The sequence below is a fragment of the Agelaius tricolor genome, unplaced genomic scaffold (assembly GCF_023055355.1).
Source record: "Agelaius tricolor isolate 1412-34295 unplaced genomic scaffold, bAgeTri1.0.p SCAF_11, whole genome shotgun sequence".
NCBI lineage: Eukaryota > Metazoa > Chordata > Aves > Passeriformes > Icteridae > Agelaius > Agelaius tricolor.
In genome coordinates this window covers 14,819,763-14,841,172 of record NW_027269271.1, presented here as the reverse complement: position 1 = coordinate 14,841,172, position 21,410 = coordinate 14,819,763, and the positions used below count along the sequence as shown (strand labels likewise).

The 21,410-nt window shown below is 39.5% G+C and overlaps 1 protein-coding gene across 1 annotated transcript in view; it reads right to left on the bottom strand.

Annotated features, from left to right (window-relative positions):
• The window catches only part of TGFBR3 (transforming growth factor beta receptor 3), a 108,739-nt gene that overhangs the window by 18,294 nt on the left and 69,035 nt on the right, over nt 1-21,410 (bottom strand). The window contains exons 5-12 of the mRNA XM_071436307.1: nt 18,469-18,652; nt 13,035-13,203; nt 10,578-10,725; nt 6,010-6,199; nt 4,499-4,815; nt 3,692-3,841; nt 1,831-1,962; nt 1,411-1,578 (exon numbers count right to left, since the gene is read on the bottom strand). Coding sequence (XP_071292408.1) covers nt 1,411-1,578; nt 1,831-1,962; nt 3,692-3,841; nt 4,499-4,815; nt 6,010-6,199; nt 10,578-10,725; nt 13,035-13,203; nt 18,469-18,652 — 1,458 coding nt within the window. The remainder of the gene's footprint in view (nt 1-1,410; nt 1,579-1,830; nt 1,963-3,691; nt 3,842-4,498; nt 4,816-6,009; nt 6,200-10,577; nt 10,726-13,034; nt 13,204-18,468; nt 18,653-21,410) is intronic.

Below are 21,410 nucleotides of genomic sequence, written 5' to 3'. Positions count from 1 at the left end.
GAAGATGGAAGATCAAAATATGGTAAGAAAACGACAGCAGAGAAGAAAGAATAAAATTCCAGAATCCAAAAGATTCAAACACAAAAAAACCCTTACCAAACAAGGACAATGGAGATATAGAATTTTTACCAAATATGTGTTTATCAAAACCCAAAAATATTTTTCTTAGTAACAAATGCAAAAGAGAAACAAAAAAGAGGGAAAAAACCCAGAGTCATCTTAAAAAATGGAGTCACTGAAGTTCAAAACTGATATGTTTTCCACTGTGCAAGAAAGAAAAACAGAATAAAAAGGCTTTTGCCAGGAAAGGTGATGAAGAAATCAGAACATCTGTCTGAATAAACAGCTCCAGCAGGCTCAGAGTCAGGGGGATTCATCCCAGATCAATGAAGGAAGTGGATGGTTTTAAGTGTTTGTTATAAAAACATTCTTAACTGAGTGTAACAGACTTTATTTTTTGCATTAGCTGTCTTAAGTACTTTCCACTGGGCAGAGAAAAAAGAAATTACAAAGGACACTGAAATAATGAAGAAAACTGCACCAAAGGGGTCACTGTGCTTATCATGTGCAACATGGGCTCCCAAAGAGGAACTGACTTGGGCAAGAGGAACACAGCACAGCACTGCTGCTTTTTCCTGGTCTTACAACCCTATAGCTCACACCTTGTGATTTACTTGCCTAGAAACTGGCAATACTTCTTCATTGCCAAAGCTGCATTTATTAATGTCTACCACTATTTGAAAATCCAAAATTCTGTTCGCATAGCTGCATCTTTAAAAATACTGACTGTATTGGTGTGAAATTCCACAGATTTCATAAGCAACTCAGCAACACATGGAAATATTGTGCAAAATGTACCCGAAGTCAAAGGTACCCAGCTGTTGATTTTGTTTTAGTGTTATTTACCTAAATCTGCTAGATCTCTTATGTGGCAGCATTCAAAAGGATTATAACTGATGTTTTTAAGCTGACTGGAGAGAGACCACAATTTGTATTGACTGAGAACCTGAGAACACTAGCATATGAAAGACACACATTTGGAATAATTTTTTTGCAATTCTACATCTTTCAGATGAGGTTCAGACACACAATAAAAGGAACCCATCAGAACATGCCAGTTCAGAGTATGAGCTCAGAAACCACCTTCAATTTTGGTATGGAAAAGCAGATTTAGGAAGAATCAGCAATCCACCTTGTAAGTTAAATTCATCCATTTTGCAAGAATCCTTTGGGTTTTTTACCCAAAATATTGTCCTACTTCTTATTCCCCAGTTTCTGTTCTCTGCAGGCATCAGAGAGGCCTGAACCAGCTGCCCAACAAAACCTTTCAACTGACAAGAACAGATTTGGCTCAGTTGCACAGCCTTGCAAAACCCTTCTGCTAGTTTGAAGTCTTTTTCAGTTTGTTACCTCTACATATACTGGCCCATTCTTGGCAACAGAGAAGAGTCCTTGGGAGGGAGCAAGGAATAAATCTGTTTTGTACAGATCCATGTTGAAGGTCACATTGGTGATGTGTGGTTCAGGAGGCCAGAAAATGCCTCTGTCATCCTCTGGCTGGTGCAGTGTGCAATTAAACTAAAATGAGAAAAAAAATACAGTAACATCCCGAGTCAGGAGCGGTAGGAGAAATTTCTTATGTAGTGCAATATAGGCCCACCCACGCTACATCTACTTAGTGCAAATCTTCAACAGGGTCATAAGAAACAATAGTGAGAAGAAATGTGTTAAAAGACAAATGATTTTCTAGACAATTAATATAATTCATGTGAAAGGCCTATTACAATAGGTATTTGTTCACTGTCAGGTGCAAAACCGAGGGTAACATACCGCTATTTCAGGCCAGCTTGAGAAAGGCACCTCTCCCTCATCAGCATCCCCTGGAAATCCATTATCACCTGATTCCATGTCCTCATCTTCAAAGCCACTGCCTTCAGCTGGTGCTGACAGCTGAATGACAATCTGCACAGAGAGGGATTGCAAACAAATTCGATTAGGTGATAACAGAGCACTCTCATGCTTGTTATTTTCTGCTCTCTTCAGAACAATGCAAAGGCCACAAGAAGAGCACCAGCTAAGCAAATGGTGAAAGCATGTCTTGAACAGCCTTGTGCTAAGCATGCAGGATATGCAGCTTATAATTAAAGAATGCCCGAGTTTTTTTCCAGATTTCAGAGCCAGTGAAGAAGGACACCAGTCTGGGTGTTGGTGTCTGAATGAGCAGCCCAGCATTTCCATTCTATTTCTAGTATTTCTATAGCCAACACTGAAAAAAGAAATGGCTTTCTAAAGTGATATTTTGCAACTAGCAGTTCTCCTTAGTGTACTCATAAAAAATCACTAAAAATGTTAGGGTCACTACAGGATTTTCTTTTCTGTCATCAGCAATTTTTTTTTAAACGTGTACACCCCAAACCATAATATTACTTCCTCATTTTCCTCCCATTTTTTCACTGAATTCTCTCCTCTTTTTTTTTAAATCATCCTTTTCATATGTCTTCATTTCTTCACCTGGAAATTTATAGTTCTGTTTTCCAGTGTTCTGCACTCTGCCTCTTTATGCTTGCAGCTTCTCAGCTAGTTCCTTCCCTCTCAGGATTTCAACTTTGTTTTCTTAGACTTAGAGCAACTGCTAAAAAATGACGTACACACGCCCTTTGACACTCCACTGCAGAGTGTCTGTGTTTTAGGAGAAACACTCCCAAATTCTGGGCAATCCCATACATCATTGGGAGTTCAAGGGTATAGCCAAGACTATTAAAAGACACGATGGAGAAAGGAGAGTAGGTAAATAACCACTTTACTTTGGGCCATAATAGAATACAGGGACCATGAGAGTACTTAGCTCCAGACCCGTGCTCTTCTGTCGTTTGCTGAAGATTCTGTCTTGGTTTGGGACTGTTTCTAAAGTTAGGTGCTAGCATAGAACAGTTTTAACCAGGCAGGTCAGATCAGATTGCCTGAGCTGTGTTTGGGTTGGACCACAGGCTTTCCATCATTTGCCAAAGTTACTTCTATGTACTGGAAAGCTCAGCAAGAGAAACGTGTCATTACTTTTGAACCCAGAATATCTGCATTGTACTCTGACTCATAAGCTGAGCCAATCTGGAAGCAGTTGATTACAACCTAACTGGGCTCCTTTGCATCATCACTCATATACAAGTACTCAAGAGTCCCTTCATTACATATAGCAACTGCTAAAAAAATATAAATTCAGATTGTAAGAGAAAAGCATGCAAAAATAATGTCGTTGCCTCACATTTTAAAAGCCTTTTTTCACACACAATTTTAGAAGAAAGACTTCACTTAATTCAGGGTATGAATTTAAAGGTAATGCTTTGTGCAATTAGAAAACTTCACTCCTATTTCTCTTTACAGCAATGTATTTCTGATTATGTATGGATGATCAAAGCTGCACAGGGAACACCAGCGCAACTTCTCACAGACTGGTACAGATGGTCCCCAAAGGGCAGCCGTGTTGTAAAATGTATTTAACTCAAACTCCTCTGTTTTCCTTTGGGATACTATCTGACCACTGGAGCATACTGGATGTGCAGCCTTCCTACCTCCTTGAATACAGGGACTGTGGCTGCAACTGAGCTGGGCAGGAAGGATAAAGCTAACTGCAATGGCTTCCTGTTACTACGACGACATGCAGTACAGAAGGTGGATCCTCTTTGTAAGTACTCACAGAGTTAAAATAAACAATCTTGTTGAAGATGTATGCTGTCCGAGTGCCACACTTGTTGAGTGAGGATTCCAGGATGAAGTGGGTGCCGTTCATGCTGGCTTTGCAGGAGTGGTCCAGCAGCGAGAGCTCGGTGCGGGCGTGGCCGCCGGCCTGGAACAAAGGAGCTTTGTCAGGGCAGAGCAGCACTGGGCTCCTGCTGAACTGCAGCTCAGCACTGCCCGGCTGCTGCAAGGGAAGCTCATTGGACCGACAGCAGGGCAAGGGCACTCGCAAAATGCTGCTACACATGGCACACAAGGAATAAATGTAACATGGAAAAAAGGGAAACAACAGGTTCATTATTAATCTGCTGATTAATAATGCTGACTCTGTTTGGTCTGAAATGAGCTAAAATGCTGTTTCAGGCCCTTTTCCACAAGACAAATGGACACAAAGCAATCTATCAGCTGGTAGATAGTAAAGACAGATCTTTAGATCTATTTAGGTCTCACACTGCTACCAAAAGCAGCTTCTTTGGAAACTAAAAACTCAGACTAATGGCTGAGTACAGTAATTTTTTGACAAATCAACCATGCACACCTTCAATCAGAAATCCCTCTAAAAACCACCAGATTGCTGGGAAGAGAAAACACTGTCCTGAGTTATGGCAAAGAAGATCCACAGTATAGTTTCCTCACCAAACTATTTGGGGGGGTTGTGTGGTGATGGCTGTAGGACTTTGAATGTTTATTTTTTCAATCAAAATGCAAATAAAATGGGCTGTCCAAAAAAGCCTCTCCAGTTCTGAGAATAAGATATCACACCAACCTGTAGAGAATCTTTTTCTACAGCTACTGTCATAACTTTGTCATCACACTTTATGGACAGGGCCATATCAGCACTGCCCTGAACTTCTTCAGGTTCTTTATGTTTTGAGAGGGAATGCCCGAAGTCATGATTTATTAATGTATCTACTGAATGCCTGGATGGGAAGATTTCTTCTCCCACTGTGTCATGTCTTCCTCTGTTAATGTGAAATGGAAAAGTCAGGCCATCAGTATTCTTTGGAGCTGGCAGTGGGTTAGCACCCAGCAATTCTGTCAGCTCTGGAGGAAGAGAATGGTCTTCTTCATCATTCATCTCTTCTAAAAAAAAAAACCACAAAACCAAACAAATCCACATTAGTTTATTATATATTTTTCCTAAAAAGTATCCTGAACTAATAATTTTCATACAAAAAAATATTATCCATAAAGGGAGCTCCTGAAGGCCATTAAAAGCAGAATCTTTGCACTTTTCAGGTAGGTAGTCACAACTCCTACAACTAAGAGTTTAGTTGTTACTGAGGCATCTAATCTTGGTGTACTTAGTCCCTGTCAGAAATCTCTCTCACCAAGAGCTGAAAATAAACTTTTGACGAGTGGACCTATTATATGTAAAAGATCCAGCACGATAAAAGAAACATCACATTCATCCAATATACTATTTTGGTACTGCTGAAAGAGCCTAAGTGCAAATCATTAGGTGAAATTCTTCCACTACCTTACCCATCAGAAATTCAGTCACTACTGTTGTGAAATTACTTATATAACCAGAATGAAGCTAAATAAGAGTTAACTTTAGAGTGAGCAAATGAGGAAACTATATCTCAGCTTATACACATGACTGCTGAGGACAGAGCCCATGAGAGTGCAATTGATAACATGAATGTGAACGTAAGCTTTATCAAAATTGTAAACCAATAGTTTCAGTGTTTGAAACTCAGAATTAGTGAAAAAAACAGATGCTGCTCTGCTAGCTTCAATGGACACACATCAGCAATTACTTTGGCCAAATACCCATTCTTTTTTCAATAGTTGTATTTATTCTGTTTGCTCAGACATTTTGGTAAGCCACTCATGTCTGTAAACAGTTGCAATGTTTATTTAATCGTCTCAAGGAAACATTAGGCTCATACTTTTGGAAAAAACACACTAAAAAAAAATCAAAGCTGGATTTATCAACTAACAAGATATCCAGTTGCTGACATCTATTTCAGTGAACACTGGGTACCATCAGCTATGAAGTCTTGGGCATTGGATAAACTATAAACATTTAATTCCACCAAATTTCAGGAAATAACACAACTTTGCCTGGACTTTTCTAATCAAAAAGCCACAGATTATTACTTGCAACCATCATTCATAGATATTACCAGCATTCTTGATGACAAGCAGCAAAAGAAGTGCAACAGCCAAAATCAAAGCTTCAAAACTGAGAAAACACCATTTAAGTAATTGTATTCCTAAAAACACATGATATGCTTTTTGTATATGCTAAAAGTTCATCTTCAAACTTACCTATATCTTCAAGTTGCAGATGAAATCTGTTAGCAACAGGTGCTTTCGTGTAGGAAATAACTGGACGGTAATTATGCTCATAAGCCCACTTGATCAAACTCTCATGTGATGAGGGAAGGTCGGGTATTACTGATTTACTCATAGTCATGGATCGTTCTGTTTCTTTTCCAAAACCAATACTATTTGATGTCTGTAAATAAAGAAAAACTTGGTTTGTGATTTACCACTAAAGGATACTTAAAATGGAAGAGTGACAGTGATTGAACCCTGTTTTTTTATTCTGTTTTAATCTACTAAGTAACAGCAACCTGAGGACACCTGGGAAATAAAGCAAACCCTGCCACCTTAAGCACATAACTGCTGCACAGATGGAAAAGAAATCTCTGCTTCCTCTCAGCCTCTGCCTGGAGTACAGCTAATCAAGGCAATCAGAAACTGTTCATCCCTAACTGAGACAGAGATATATTTACAGCCTTTTGTAAGGCCATACTTTCTTCAAAACTGATCTGAAATTACTCCTGAAGTGAACTCAAGATGACAAATGAATTTTCAAATGTCTCCTAATTTCTTGGATTTGAGCATTACTTAAGCTGGATAAAGGAAAACCTTTGTTCAAATGAGCATTACTGAAAAAGGCAAAAAGCATGCTCATGAAGTAGAGCTGATAGCAGCTAATGCTGTAAGTCAGCTGGCACCAAGGACAGGCTGTGTCTGAAATGAGCTTCACCCTAGAAATGCTGTGTGCCTCCTCCAAAGTAGAGTCTGTTAAACACAATTGAACTAAACACTCAATAGGGCAATAAGTGAGAGCATGCACATTTATGCATGGCCAAACTACATAAAAAACAATATTTACTTTCTGTAAATGAAAATATTTTAAAATTAATTAACAATACAAATTTTACACAAATTCATTGACACAGCAAACTCATAAATGCACATGCTGACCTTATGAATGAACATGCTAAATTATTAAATAAATAAATGAGCCACACAACCACTTAATTTTCAAGAATTTTCATTTTCCTGTAAATGTTTTGTAAAATATCAAATTTTTTTGTCCAAATGGGCAAGTGAAAGGAATATAACAAGTATCTCTCACTGTTAGAGAGGCAGTTTGAAAATATTCACTCGTATTACACAAACACGTATTCAGCAGCTTGGCATCTTTAACATGTATCCATTCACACCAAAGCTAAATGCATATACATTTATTCTTACAGTCACAGCATTACTATTATCACTGTAACAATCACATCAACGGCTGCAGAACAAGCTGAACATAGATGCAGCAGCAAAGGCACAATGACCCACTTTTCAGCCATTCCTGCAATGTGATTGAAATGCATTTCCTAATGCAGCTGATACCATGGAATGTTCCACAAACACTTTCATTCCCATGCTTGATTACCTTCTCCATCATATAGGCTGCATCTTCTTTTCATCCCCACTGGTTTTTCCTCAATGTGAACAAATCTTAAATCTTTCACTCTGGAACACCAGAAGATTGACTAGAGAGATCTCTCTTAGTGCTCCTATGGACACACTACACAGGTCAGAGGGCTCAGCTGTACTTCCCTACTTGACATCAAAGTGAGTTTTTAAACTAACAAGTGAATAAAGCATGTAGAGAGTCCTGACAGAATGGCATAATGTATCTTTAGCTCCTTCCCTCCTTTCTTCCTAAAGACCCAGTTCTGCAGCCTTTAAACACTTGGGGCTTCACAACTGAAGTTAAAGATAAATTTAAGTACAGAGTGCCTGGTTTGAGGATACTGTTACCAGAACAGTTATCAATGCTCACCAAAGGTCACTGAAGATAAGAAACAAAAATGGAGCAACAGGTATCCTAATTTTAGTGCCTCATGACCATTTGGGATCAACTAATCTTTGATCTTCAACAAGGTGCAAATCTGGACACTACTGATCATGTATGTTCATATTACCACACAGCTTTGACTGGTAGGAGTTATTATGCTAACCCAACTTTGCTCCATCTCTTTACTTTTCTGTCATGAGGAGACAGCTGAACAAATATTATCTCAGAACTTTACTGTCCTAGCTGGCACCTGAGCATTTCCAGGGCTTGTTTACACCCCTCCACTCCACAGTGAGCCTGTAAATGTTCAGTCTTGCATTGCCCCACTGAAACAAAAGCAAGAACGAGGGCTGGCAGGAATAGACCTCCCTTCACTCCCCTGCCCTGCCTCACACACAGTGAGTGAAAGCAGGCAATCTGAGCCCCCACCTGTCTGTCAGAACAGACACCATTTCAGAAATGGTGTTCTCAGGTAAACAACTGTCCCTCCAAGCTCCTGAAACACTCAAGGGTTTGTTCTGTGCATTGCACTTCTCTCACTCCTTGCCCCTCAAACTTATTTTCTTTCTGGAACTTCACTGCACAGCTCCCAGCTTTGCAGAGGGACACCAGCTTGCAGAGTTCCAAAAGACACAGTAAGCTGGGAGATGAGCTCTATGACCTAAAACATCTTTCTCATTTTTTGTCTGTGAACTTGGACCTCAGTAACTTACAGTACTGGGTTTGAGGCAGCTTAGCACTAACCTTTCCCTCTCAGCTTGCCAATCCCCTCAAGACAATTCTAATTCGTAGTGAGGGCAAGAAGTTAGGAAAATTGAAGTGCATGGAACTGCTTCAACTAATAAAAAGAACATTGTGAAACATTACCTAATTGCTTAGTAATGTTTTTATGCATTGTCTAAATTTGGGCTTGGAAAGGCATTCAGCTTAATAGAGATATGAAAAGATGCTAAATGCTGGATTTGCAGACTTTTTAATGACATGGGGGAGTTTAGTTCCCTCCCTTACCCCCTCTAAATAAAGGAAAATGAACACATATTCAGAAAATGAAGCATCTATATAAATGAAGTAGTAAACTAGTTACTCAAAATCCTAACATGAATCCAAAGTTTTTTAAATACTGACATTTCTGTATATATTTAATGTATTATTTTCTCTTTCTGTTAATCTAAATAAAATATTACTTTCTGCCACTCATTACAGAAACTATTTTTAATTATACTTTTTACTTATATTTTCAATAATTAATAAAGAAGAACTCTAAAAATAAAGTTTTTTAAGCAGTCTTGCTTTTCTATATTCATGTGCAGCATTTAAAAAATTTTAAAAACCTGTAGAAATTGTCTTGTTGAAATTGATCATCCACAAAGTGACAGCTTTATGGACATGAAATACACCACGTGAGCTGTTTCCTAGCATGGTGTGAACTACAGCACAATTCTCTATCCTGTGAAAGTAGATCCATATATGCCCAAATATACAGTGGTGAATTTTATGTCATCACCTAGGATGAAACTTTGAAGTCAAGCATTGTTTTTCATCATTCTGCTTACAAGAGTGGTAATCCTCAGCAACCAAACTTGACCTTTCTCTTTAAGGACTATTTCAGACCTACAGAATGACCAGAACATCCTCTCCTGTCTGTAAGATAAATATGTGTCAGGGGTCAAGAGGGAACTTCATCATCCACCCTGATAATTTTTCCATTAAATTTTCTGAGCAACACCAAAATTAGCTTTCCTTTATTTCCCTTCACTCTCCAAAGCTACTATGAAATCCTTACCAATCTATTTTCTTGGGAGATTCAGATCAATTAGCCTTTGAATTCTGCCAGAATTTCCTCTGCACAGATTACAAGCAGAAAGCAACTAAGCAAAGGAAAATTGCTATAACAACCAAGAACTGGAGTTTGAAAATGTAACTGAATTGCTGAAAAATTGCTAATTGTGAGGATCATGGGTGGTCCTGAGCAAACATTCAGCTCAACTGCACAATGTGCTCTTAACTGATCACTTAAGATGGAAATAGGCCACAAATTTATAGGCTGCAAGATCAGTTCAATTATATTTATTTCAGAGCAAGGGAACACATATTTTCTTAGTAGAAAGTGTGTTAAGCCACAAAGTCTGTACCAAAAATCAACATGAATCAGCATCTCCAGTAATTTAAGAAGTTTAACTTTAGAGAGCCTGGTTTTAACTTGAAAAACAATCATTTTTTGCTGTCTGAGGAGAGTTAGGTCAATTTGACCAAACACCTACTGGAGACAGAACTACTGGCAGGGAAAGGGATAGATACTACTACAAGCACAAGTAAAGGAGTTTCCACTTCTAAAGGGATGTGGGTGTGTGCTGCATATCTAGTATTATCTATTCTGCACTTGAAGGCATTGTTCCAACTTCTGACATGAACCTCTTGATCCATGCACCAAAGTAACAGCAAAAAGAGAAATGAACATCCTACTCTGTGTTTAGGGTGCTTCAACAGAAATCAAAAAGACACAGACTAAATCCTTGTTCTAACCACCTGGCTTCTGCAATGTGTTGGTCAGTTTTATAGCCCATATATTGAAAGTTAATGAGAATAAAAAGTTTATGCATTTACTCCTTAAAATGCAGTAATTACTAAAAAGAAGCAGCTAAGAGAAAACATTCAGAAATCAACATGGTCTAGCACTATATCAAATTTAAATGGATTCTATACTGTTGCATTATGATAGCCCACAAAAACTAAAGGTGCCTTAACTTACAATCACTTCCAGCTTTCCCTGGACATCATGAGATTTGATAACCCAATTGACAGACTTTCTGCACTTGAGGATAAGCACCACGTCCCTGACAAGCCTGGCGCCTGGCTGAGATGGTTTAATGTCCACGATTATATCCACCTGGAGAGCACTGTAAGTGGAAAATAGAAAGTTAGAACAGAATGCCAGAAATTTTCAGCTATCAACCTTCTTCCAATCCATCATGTTTCCACTGTCTGGCCAGCTGATTAAAATGCTGGATATTATCCCGGGCAACACAACATGTGCAAAACAGATTGTTATTCAATATACACTTAAGTGATTTTGCATAACAATAGAAACAAGTACTTTTCAGAAAAAAAAACATTTCTGTCTCTTATTTACAGGAAGCGTGCCACTCAATTCACCTATTATTTAGTGCAGGTAAGTTATATGACTAGCAGGTTGCTTTCTAAAGTAAACGTAATTTTCTTATTTCACTGTGACAGTGCCTAAATATAACTGTTTCAGTTTCCTCTGGCTATAACTGTATTAAAACTTAAAATAATACCTTAAAAAAAAGTAAAGAAGACAAACAGGTTAACACACATGCATAAAAAACCCAACCCAAACCACAAGTACTATACTGGGGGGTGTCTCTGCCTAAACAGTTAAATTGTGGAATGACTTTGCTTAAGATCTTGCGTGCTTTGAGGAATTAAGCAGTGTATTCAGTTTCCACTACTTCTGGGTATATAGTTACTCTAAAAAGAAAAAAACCCAGATGTCCAGCCTACTGCTTGCTGGAAAATAGATGAAAACTATCCAGATTTTCAAGATCACAGTAAAATAAGTAGAGCAAATGGGTTCTTACCATCAATAACATCTCAACATGCAAAATACCAATTCAACAGAAAAACCTACACTTCCAGACCATCTTATGGGGCCATACATTACAAGAACGTGCTCATCTCCGTGTAATAGGTTCCAACTAATATCCTACACTGAGCCTTCGTATATCTTGGGACCTCTGATCTATCTCCTGCAGTTTACACATGCCCAGCTCAGCTTCTGTATGTTTCTTTGGGGCTTTAAACTTCATAAGGATAGCTGTGGATAACACATAAAACTAAGAACAAAGTAACTTACTACTTTTTTTTTTTTTACTTTTTTATTTACTTTTAACAGCAAAACATTTAAACTTTTTGCAGTGTTACCATCTCAAAAGCAAATTCCTATTGTGCTATCACCCAAAGCCAAGATCTTGGAACCAGAGCTGTCATTGTGTAGCACTACAAGGGACTTGGAAGGATGCTTAGCATCAGCTCTGTTCAGGATGGGGCTGCATCATCATTTGGGGTTACTAACTCCACCTCCCACTACACTACCCACTCCACTCCACCTCAACACTTTCTAACTCTCCCCAGGTTATTATGCGAGAAAATTATCAGGCTCTGGGTTCAACATCTTGCAATGAGAATTATCCTTTTCACAAAAACACCTCCTCCCACCTCCATCTCCCTGTGTGGATTTCTCATTAGGGATAGGATGCATTCACATGCAGCTGCATGAGGAGCAGAACCAGACAATGCCAGATATCCAGTGAATGCAGTAAGCAGACAGGATTTTAATTCTACCTTATCTCTGATGAAATTGTAACCATCTAAGTTTCATAGCAAATTTCTGTTTTAGCAATCATACCTGGCCCTTAGTCATACTTGGAAAACCTCTTCCTATCTGAAGCAAACTTATGTTCTCCCACTAAGATCTAGGAAAGACCAGTAAAAGATGAGTATTCTGTATGTCTTACTTCCCAAAGGTATTTTTTACAATTTAGAAAATCCTCATAATATGTACAGAGAGTTACTTTTCCTAACCAGCAATTAACAAGTTTTTTAGTCAGTGCACCACTGTCAACTCTTAACATGTCTCATAATTATCAAATTATCCCTTAAACTCAACTGGAAACTTGACAGAAAATACTGCTGTGAATCTTCAGAGCAGCTGTGGAACACTTACCATAGACCACAGATCACTTGCAGCCTCTGGACACTGTTTGGGAGCCACTGTCCTAGACCTTGCTGCCAGTCATCCATACCTGTGACAACTCAAGATTACTTTAAACCTCTGTCTCACCTTCTCATACAGTGGTCTAACCTTAAAACTTCCCTGTCAGATACTGCCCTTACTGATATTCTCTTATTCACCTTATCCTTGGAAAAATGGGATTGAGCAAGAAGGGGAGCAGTACACAGTCCATAAAAGCTCTGCTTTGCAGTCTTGTCCAGAAAAACCCTGTGATTATGAAGCAGAATTCAAAATCTTTACATACTGAAGAACCAATTTCTATTTAAAGCAAAGTATTAAAGCCCAAGCTTTTCTTTAAGGATGAAATGGCTACTTTCAATTGATTTTTGTAAGACAAGTGAAGTTTTTAGCTATTACTTCAAACAGTTTCAGTCTATTTAGATGATACTTTACCTGTTAGGATTGGAATTTGGAGTACTCAGTTCAATGATATGAACTTCTCTTTCCTGGACTAAGTTAGACATAAGGCACCCCTCTGCTGGTTTTGGTTGTAGGTATCCCGCAAGGTAATTTAAAGAGAGAAAATTCTTCTTTATGTTGCACGAGGGAGGAAAAACTTGATCTGGAGGGGGAAAGAAAAAGAAAGCATAGGGACCTTTAAATACAGATGTCAGCTTAGATGTATGCACATACCTCATCAACTTCAGTGTTCACTGTATTGATGAAAGGTGTCCCTACCATCTATTATAAGCACATATGACAAATCATCATATTGAAAAGGAGATTACTGTTGCACCAATACATCAACTTGCTAACAGTTATTATTTATGGATTTAAACACTTAATGAAAGAAAGTCCCTGTAAAGAGAATTTTGAAAAAAATTCTGAGGAAAAATATGTGAAAAACTTTTCAAAATCAATGAAATACATTTCATATGTTCTTTGCATTTTATAAAAAATTTCTTTCTATTGCAATTTATTCTGAGATAACTTTTGGAATCAACTCCTTCTCCCTGTGGAAAATGTTTTATTCTTGTTATTATAAACTTACCATTTTTTAAATACTACAGAAAGTACTTTCCATTTCCTTACTTAATGTATTTCCTATATATTGTGTAGTCAGAGTCAGTATTGTCTAGAAAGCAACAAATATTGCATTTTTCTTGCACGTGGAAAATTAAAAGCTCCAAGAAAACTATGATGATATTAAGCTGTTGATATTAAGAAAATCTGATAACAATATGCACAGCTGAAATAATGAAATTCTAGCATAACTATTCAATCTCTTTTTTGGTTTTAACCAAAAAGCTGAATATGAGCATTACAGAACCCCAGAATGTGCTGAGATCCACAAGGGTCATCGAGTCCAACTCCTGGCCCTGCACAGGACCATCCCCAGGAGTCACACTCTGGCTGAGAGCATTGTCCAAAGGCTTCTTAAACTCTGTCAGGCTGCTGCTGTGACCACTGCCCTGGGGAGCCTGTCCCAGTGCCCAAACACCCTCTGGGTGAAGAGCCACTAGTGTAAAATGCAAACCATAAAAAATAGCCACTTCATATAAAATTCTCATGCACAGCCTCTACTACTGTACCCCAAGAAATACTGTTTCTACTGAAAATCAGGAGCACTTTGCCTTTCTGAGATAGCTTGACATATGAATTGTCACAATACATAGAAGGACTAAGTACCATGTTCAAGTACTTGAAGTCCTGTAAGAATACAATTCCACATGCCTGGGTCTTTGACCACTGCTGTACAAGAAAGACTTTTCCTATTAAGGTCAGTAGCAAGATACAAAAAAAATCCCAAAAAACCAAAAGAAAATAAATCAAATCAACTAGCATGAATTGTGAACACAAAACTGTGAAGAAACTCTTATGAGCTGTGCTGAGGCCATGCACTCTCTAAATGAGAACTGAAATGTCACCTCTGAAGTGCATTTGTGTGTGCTACCCAACTTTGCAGGAAGACCAGAGACTCCTGTGACCCTGGTCTCTACAGAAACAATCAGGGGAGTTTCTTCTCCTGCTCTTACACAAAGCAGCCTTTGAATATTAACCCTGTTGTGTCCCCTGCAGAAGTTACTAAAGCTGTATAAGGCTGTGGCTATTCATACTGCCCAGGCAAAGCACTTCTCTAACATCTGGTGTGTGCCCTGCCAGATTAGCCTTGAATGCAGCTGCAGTTCTGTCAGCTCCTCCCACAACAGCACAGAATGGAAAGTGATCCCAAATGGTCTATGCTGAGCTTAAATTTTTAAATATATATATATACACACACACAGACACTAGGTATTTTCTTCTTAACTGCTGTACAACATGATTCAGGCCATAAAATAGCAGTTCTGGAGTAGTTTGTGGGTAAGTACCACACGTGCTATCATTTGCCATTGCAAAGAACTCAGTTCCTGCTCCTGGCACTTCCATGAGGCATCTCTGGAGCTCTCCAGAAGTGCTGCTCTTGATGCCAGAAGCACAGAGAGTCCCCAGCCTGGGCCCCACTCGATAGCAAGCTTTTCCTCTGCAGCAGATTTCAACTCTATCATGGGCTACTTGACATGCACCCCACAACGAATTTACTCTCATCCACACCAGTTACTAAAACTGGGCTGGAGCAGAAAAGAAAAGGGGATCCTTTTCAGCTTTCTTTGCTCACTACACATCCTCCTCTTTGTTAGTTGCAGGGCTGTCTACATACTTTGGAAAGGGACTGCAGGTGTCTGCAATCAATTAAAAACATACCAAACCAGCCAATAAACAGTCAGTTTATGGATTCTGTGCCTCTCTAATCTCCCCAGACTCCCAACAGGGAATCAGACGTGGGGTTTGCAGGCAACCCCCTCAGCAGAGGGTCTCTGGCCAGCAGCTGGGGTGCCAGGGGGCCCTGCTGGCCAAAGGCAGCAGAGCTGTGAGCAGTGGCCGGCAGCCACCTCCTCCTTCAGTGAGTGCCAGGTGGCCTGGATGGACACACAGCACTGCACACCAGGATCTGTCCCTTCTGTGTGCAGCACTTCTGTTTTACTGATGAGGACAGGCACTGTCTGCTCTGTTCTGCACAAATTAGGTGTCATCCACAGGTTCCACAGGCTGAAGTTGAATATCCAAGCTTAACATCACCCTGAGGAGGTTTTTGTGCAAATGAGCACTGTTAATCAAGTGTCACTTCCCAAGACAGGCACCCTGGGCAGCAGCAGTTGGATGCAGCAATAAAAATCCCATCCGAGCAGAGCTTGCCTTTCAAAATCTGATCTGGGCATAAGCAAGGTGTTTGGAATTTTCCTTGGGCACCCTGATGGTAGGGCTTATTTATGTGTATTTCACAGTTTGCTAGCCCTTAGCACAACAGAGATCAGAACCTTGGCTAGCATTTAATGCCAGGATAGAAATGGGATCAGGGAAGGAGGATGCAAACTCTAGGCAGTGCTGATCCTGCAGCAGGACACAGAGCTAAGCAGACACAATGGGACCATGTGCCAGCATTAAACCAAGCAAGCATGGCATGCAGGATATGTGCACTGGTGTGTACTGGCTATAAATTCAGAGTCAGGACTGATGTTTCAGCTTCTGCCAGGACAGAAGCACAGTGTTACTGTCTGGATATAAACTGTACATTTTCCAATTTAGCTACTGTTAAAGCTTTTTTTTTTCTTATTTAGCTAAGAAATGTGTTGAAATTAGAGTCCCTCCAGGCTAGCATATTTGCCCTGGATTTACTGGTGATGCTGGATGCATTAGGTAACATTTAGCTAACTGATAGGACTTCCTGACTTGGTCAATCATGTCTTACTGAACCATGAGGAATTAAACTGACTTCTGCTGTAAAACATGTACCAAGAGCACTGTCACCATGAGCAGTCCTGCTTTCTAGAATGTGGCAATGATTATCACAGCAGTCTCTCTGCCCTCTCCTTCATTACACAAACTAAGGCAAGAACAAGAACCCCACTTCTTGTGCCCTCTTCCTCCACACCCCCATTCTGGCCTCTTAAAATTCTTGCTGTGATCACCATCCCTGCAGTATTTGATCAGCCACTCTTTAGAATCAACAGGATTCAGATGCACTTGGCCCTGATCCAGTTTGCTAGTGCTCTCAGCTGCCTTTCATTTGCAGTTTCAAAAGTGACTTAAGAGACCCATGGTATCAGAAGCAGCTTTATTCTATGAAAGATCAGCCTTCTTCAGATCTTTCTGTCCTTTGGCTTGCATTTTCTGTTTTCTGTATTCAGCTACAGCCCACACTTCTAAAATGTTACATCCTCCAGATTCAGATTTGTCTAACTCGAGTGAAGCTGAAATGTAGACAATTATATGAATACAGCCATCAGATTCTGTATCAGTCACATTGCAAGGAACTGCTTTGTGTGGCCACCTATAGATTATGAGCAATTCCAGCAGTGATTCACAGACTGTCAGCTGGGGGTACCTTCCTAAATCTCACGAGAGTGTAAGTTTTGCATGAAAAGCCTACATTGTACATCACTGCATGCTGTGGTTTGTGAAATCCAGTGATTCCATTGTTCACTCTGCAGAGAAGCAAACCAGGAGCACATCCCACGTGGTTTTCACAGAACTCCTCACACGACTCTGCAGTTCAAGAACTGACCCTGTCCCCACCCCTGAGCACATGCATAACCCCCCCACATACACACATATTCCCTTCTGCCAAGAATTTAAATCAAAATCAAACAATTACAGCTGAGCTGGTTTGTAGAAGCCTTCTCGAAACTGTCTGTTTTGGTTGCCTGCCAAGCTCCATTTTGTGTACTTGCTCCTAATTAAATTGTGTTTTAGTGCATTCTAAAGATGATGCAAAACTCTCCTCTTTAGCCTCCTGGTTTGACTGGAGACATGCAAATCAACAAACAAAATTTTATCTGGCTTTTTCAACGTATCTAATTAAATATTTCTCTCCACAATGCAGAGACCACTACTCCCATGTATATGTTTCAAGAGCATTTTAATAAGGTAAGAAATATATTTCTGAATGATTTTCTGGCATTAGAATCCACAACTGGTGCCAAGTACAGCCAAGAAAAAAGCCCCCACACAAGGGAATCCTCTACAAATTTGGCAGGATTTGGATAAAACTAACTCAGGCATATTCTGAATTTGGGGGGTAAACCTCCTATGTCAGGAAATCAAATTATCAGATACATGTGGTTAGGAAAGAATGTTTTGTCCACTGAAGGCTTTTTGTTGGTTTTTTCTTTCCTGTAACCAATTAGTTCAGCTGTTTGGGAGTTTCTGTAGAGATATTTCTGCAGAGGATCACACAGTTATGTTGTGCCAACACCGCTCAGCTGTGGAGCTACAGCCTGAGCCCCACCCCAGTACAGGCCTGTGTGAAGTCCCTAAGGAGCTGGAGTCCTCTCTCACCTGCACTAGGCCACCTGAAGAATCTGGCATGTGGCTCAGAGGGACAGGAAATCTTTCTCCTTGGGATGAAATATGTCAGTACAGACTAAGGTAACTTAGTTTGGTGATAAAAGCAATAATTCTGTGCCCAAAGAAGCCTGATCCTTATACAAGCAAATAATGAAAAAAATAAATGTAACTCAGGTCTTTCTAGAAATTTCCCCCTACTTCAAGGTCTCTACTTCTTCAAATGAATGCACCCAAACCATCACCATGAGTAATTGATTCTGTTTAAAAGGCAAAGTTTGACTCCTGTAAGACTCTGAACAATTGCATCCACATTTATGAGCATGAAGTTATGGAACCAGAATCCATTAAAAGTTTCCTAAACCCAATATCTGGTCTTTAGGCTTGCCCTTATTTCTCTGCTTCCCCTTTCATATGTTTAAAAATTAAAATAAGTGAAATATAAGCAACATATTCTCAGTATCTGAAAGTGTCTATGAATTCAGTTGGTTTTGTTCTGGTTTACCTTCTCCTACTTTAATGTAGATGTTTCTTGATATTTTAAGTTCAGTGAAAGATGTTACTGCTCCATATTCCTTCTGGGCCCACTGTAGCAGATGTTCATTTTTCTCAGGAAAAAACTTTTCTTCTGTTTCTGCTGACAAGGAGAAGTTTCCCTTCTCAAACTGAACAACGGAACCTACAGACACCTGATGGGAATAAAAACACATTTTAATGTGGTACATTTATCCATGCAGACACGTAGCACGTTTAAGTGATGTGACCTCTCATACCCACTTGCAGTGACTGAAGGTGATTATGGCCCATTTCCACTTTGCATTTTCACCACCTAGAAGCACCTATGCCACAGGCTGATTTCATGGAGCATCTCTACAATGCTCCTAGCATATCAAATTCTGTGTAAATTCCAAGTGTACAGTCTCAGAGGATGGCACTGACACAGCACATGCCAGGTCATGCTGGATTGTGTACTTTTATATCAGAGACATGTGGGACATTTTCATAGAGCTTTGGCCTAACTAGAAAAACCTCCCATGCGTGAAATTCACAGGATTTAAGGACTTAATCAGTGATTATTTTGCAGGAATATTGAATAGATGTTGGCATTCCAGTCTCAGAGACAGTTTATCCAGTAAGAGTAGTAGCTGGTTTTCATTTACACATTTTTTTTTTATGGTCAGCATCAGGGTAAAGCAGCATCAGTGTGTCTTTTTAAACCTTTCAAGACAGCATGAGAGAAAATATTATTCCTTCTAAATAACAATCAAAGAAATTGATTACTTTACAATAATACATTTTTGCTGCATTTTTCATTTGAGATAGTTAAATGTATGCTAACACAACAGCTGTCTTCTTCAGAATACACTTGGTTTTTCATTTATTACTAATTAAAACTTGAAAACCTTTTTCATCATCCTGCAGCATGACAAATGTCTTCCTGAGGGACAGATCCTATCACAGTGGCCACGTGTTTCAAGGGAGGACCCGACAGACAGAAAGCAGAGCAACTAGAAAGTCTGGCACAAGCATTCTCACTAAGTGATCACACAGTAAACATCTTGAAACAAACATGAAACTTATCATATTTATTTTTTTTCAATCACATACTAAAGTCTATTTGAAATTCTGGTTCCACTACCCAGGTTTTAGAAAGGACTGCAGAGTTCTGCTGTGCTTGCCAATGTTGGGATTTTTACTACACAGACCTAAGGCAAGGTTAAGTGAGCCAAGCACGTTATTTGTTCTGGAAAGAATTCAACAGACCCTTCCAAAAAAGGCAACCATCACTGTTTCAACACCTGCCTCGAACATTAACTACTTACTCTTCAGAACAAATCAAAAGCAAATCTAACATGCTTAGGATAATGCAAAGCATTAAAGCCTAATAATGTTTTAAATATTTGGGAACCAACTAATTTTTATCTGAGCACTAATTATGCACTGATTGACTGATTAAGAGACTGCTGCCACAGACACTCTTATCTCCTCCCTTCAACTCCTTTAGTGGTTACTTTCTGAGGTTGCAGAGTGGAAAAAGTGCCCCAGCTCTATTTCTTCCAGTTGTTGTGAGGACATGAAAAGGAACTGCACTGGAAACATCCTCTGCTGTTGAGTAAACCTACATGTCCTGTCACTTTTCTGAGACTAAATGAAGAAGCTGGACCTGGAAAATCTGTTTGCAAGACCGTAAGATACTGGCCATGGCCACAAACCACAGCAAGCACCACAGTTCAGAGGGCTGTTCCTCAGAGGAAATGAGGATCAAGCATAGGATATTGAAAATATGCTACCAAAACCTGAGCATTCCATCAAAGAACAAAACATATTTAGGAACAAATTTTGGTTGCATACTCTACTATCCTGCTGCCCACTGGGGAAAACAGGGCCTGAAATTTTCTCTGCACCACTCCAAATCAAGGAAACATACACCCCTCATGCTGGGGCAACAAAGCAAAAACAGCCTTCATACATCCCTTAAGAAAAGTTCCCAGTATGAATAAAACACCCTTGCAAGGCTGCCATGGCAGCTCAGGACATCAGTTACCTGGAAGAAGTGCCAAATGCCATGAGGTACTATTCCCCAGAGGGAACAACTCTCAGAACCAAACCTGAGTCATCTCAAATATATACAGTGGTGAGTGTGAATACTGCACACACAAAATAGCACATTCTGTTTCTTATTTTACCTATTTCCTTCTCTCCCTTTAAACATTTATTGCCTTTTTTTTTTCTTTGAATCTGATCCAAGGGGATATTTACTTTGCCTTATAACATTTTAAGTATTTAACACAGTTATAATTCAGAACTCCCAAGTAGGAAGCAAGTTGATAATTGAGCCTTGAGAGAGAGGTGGGCACCCCTGGGCCATGACTCAGGGTATAAAGGTAAGTGTGCACAGCCAGCCAGCATGAACCAATCCCTCCTCTCACAACAGCCACACCACTACCCATCCAGGGCCTGCCAGCACAAGGACCACCTGATCACCCCTACAGCCATGATGGAGGTAAATATACCAGGACGAAAAGAAGCAGCATCCTTCATATCTGTATCTGAGCTGTACAGTATCAGACCTGTGTAGAACATGTAGGAGAGGAGTATATCTGCTCAGGATAAAATGAGAATATTTGAACCAACTACTGGAGCAGCCTACATGGAGATCAGAGTCAGCTGGTGTTTGTTGGTATTGTACTTTGATGTAATTTCATCCTCTTACAGAGGAAAAATAAAGCCACAGATGGAGAAATATCAGGGATTCCAAAAGTCAAAAATGCATCTTTTGTTGTTCATAAACCCATATACAACATACTTTAATCATCAAAAGAACAATTCTCTTCAAGTGAATAAGAAACATGCTGCTTTTGAAATTACATGCCACACTTATGAATCACCTATCAAATTTGCATAGTCCTTACAGCCACAGAGGTGTGATGGTTTCAGGCAATGACA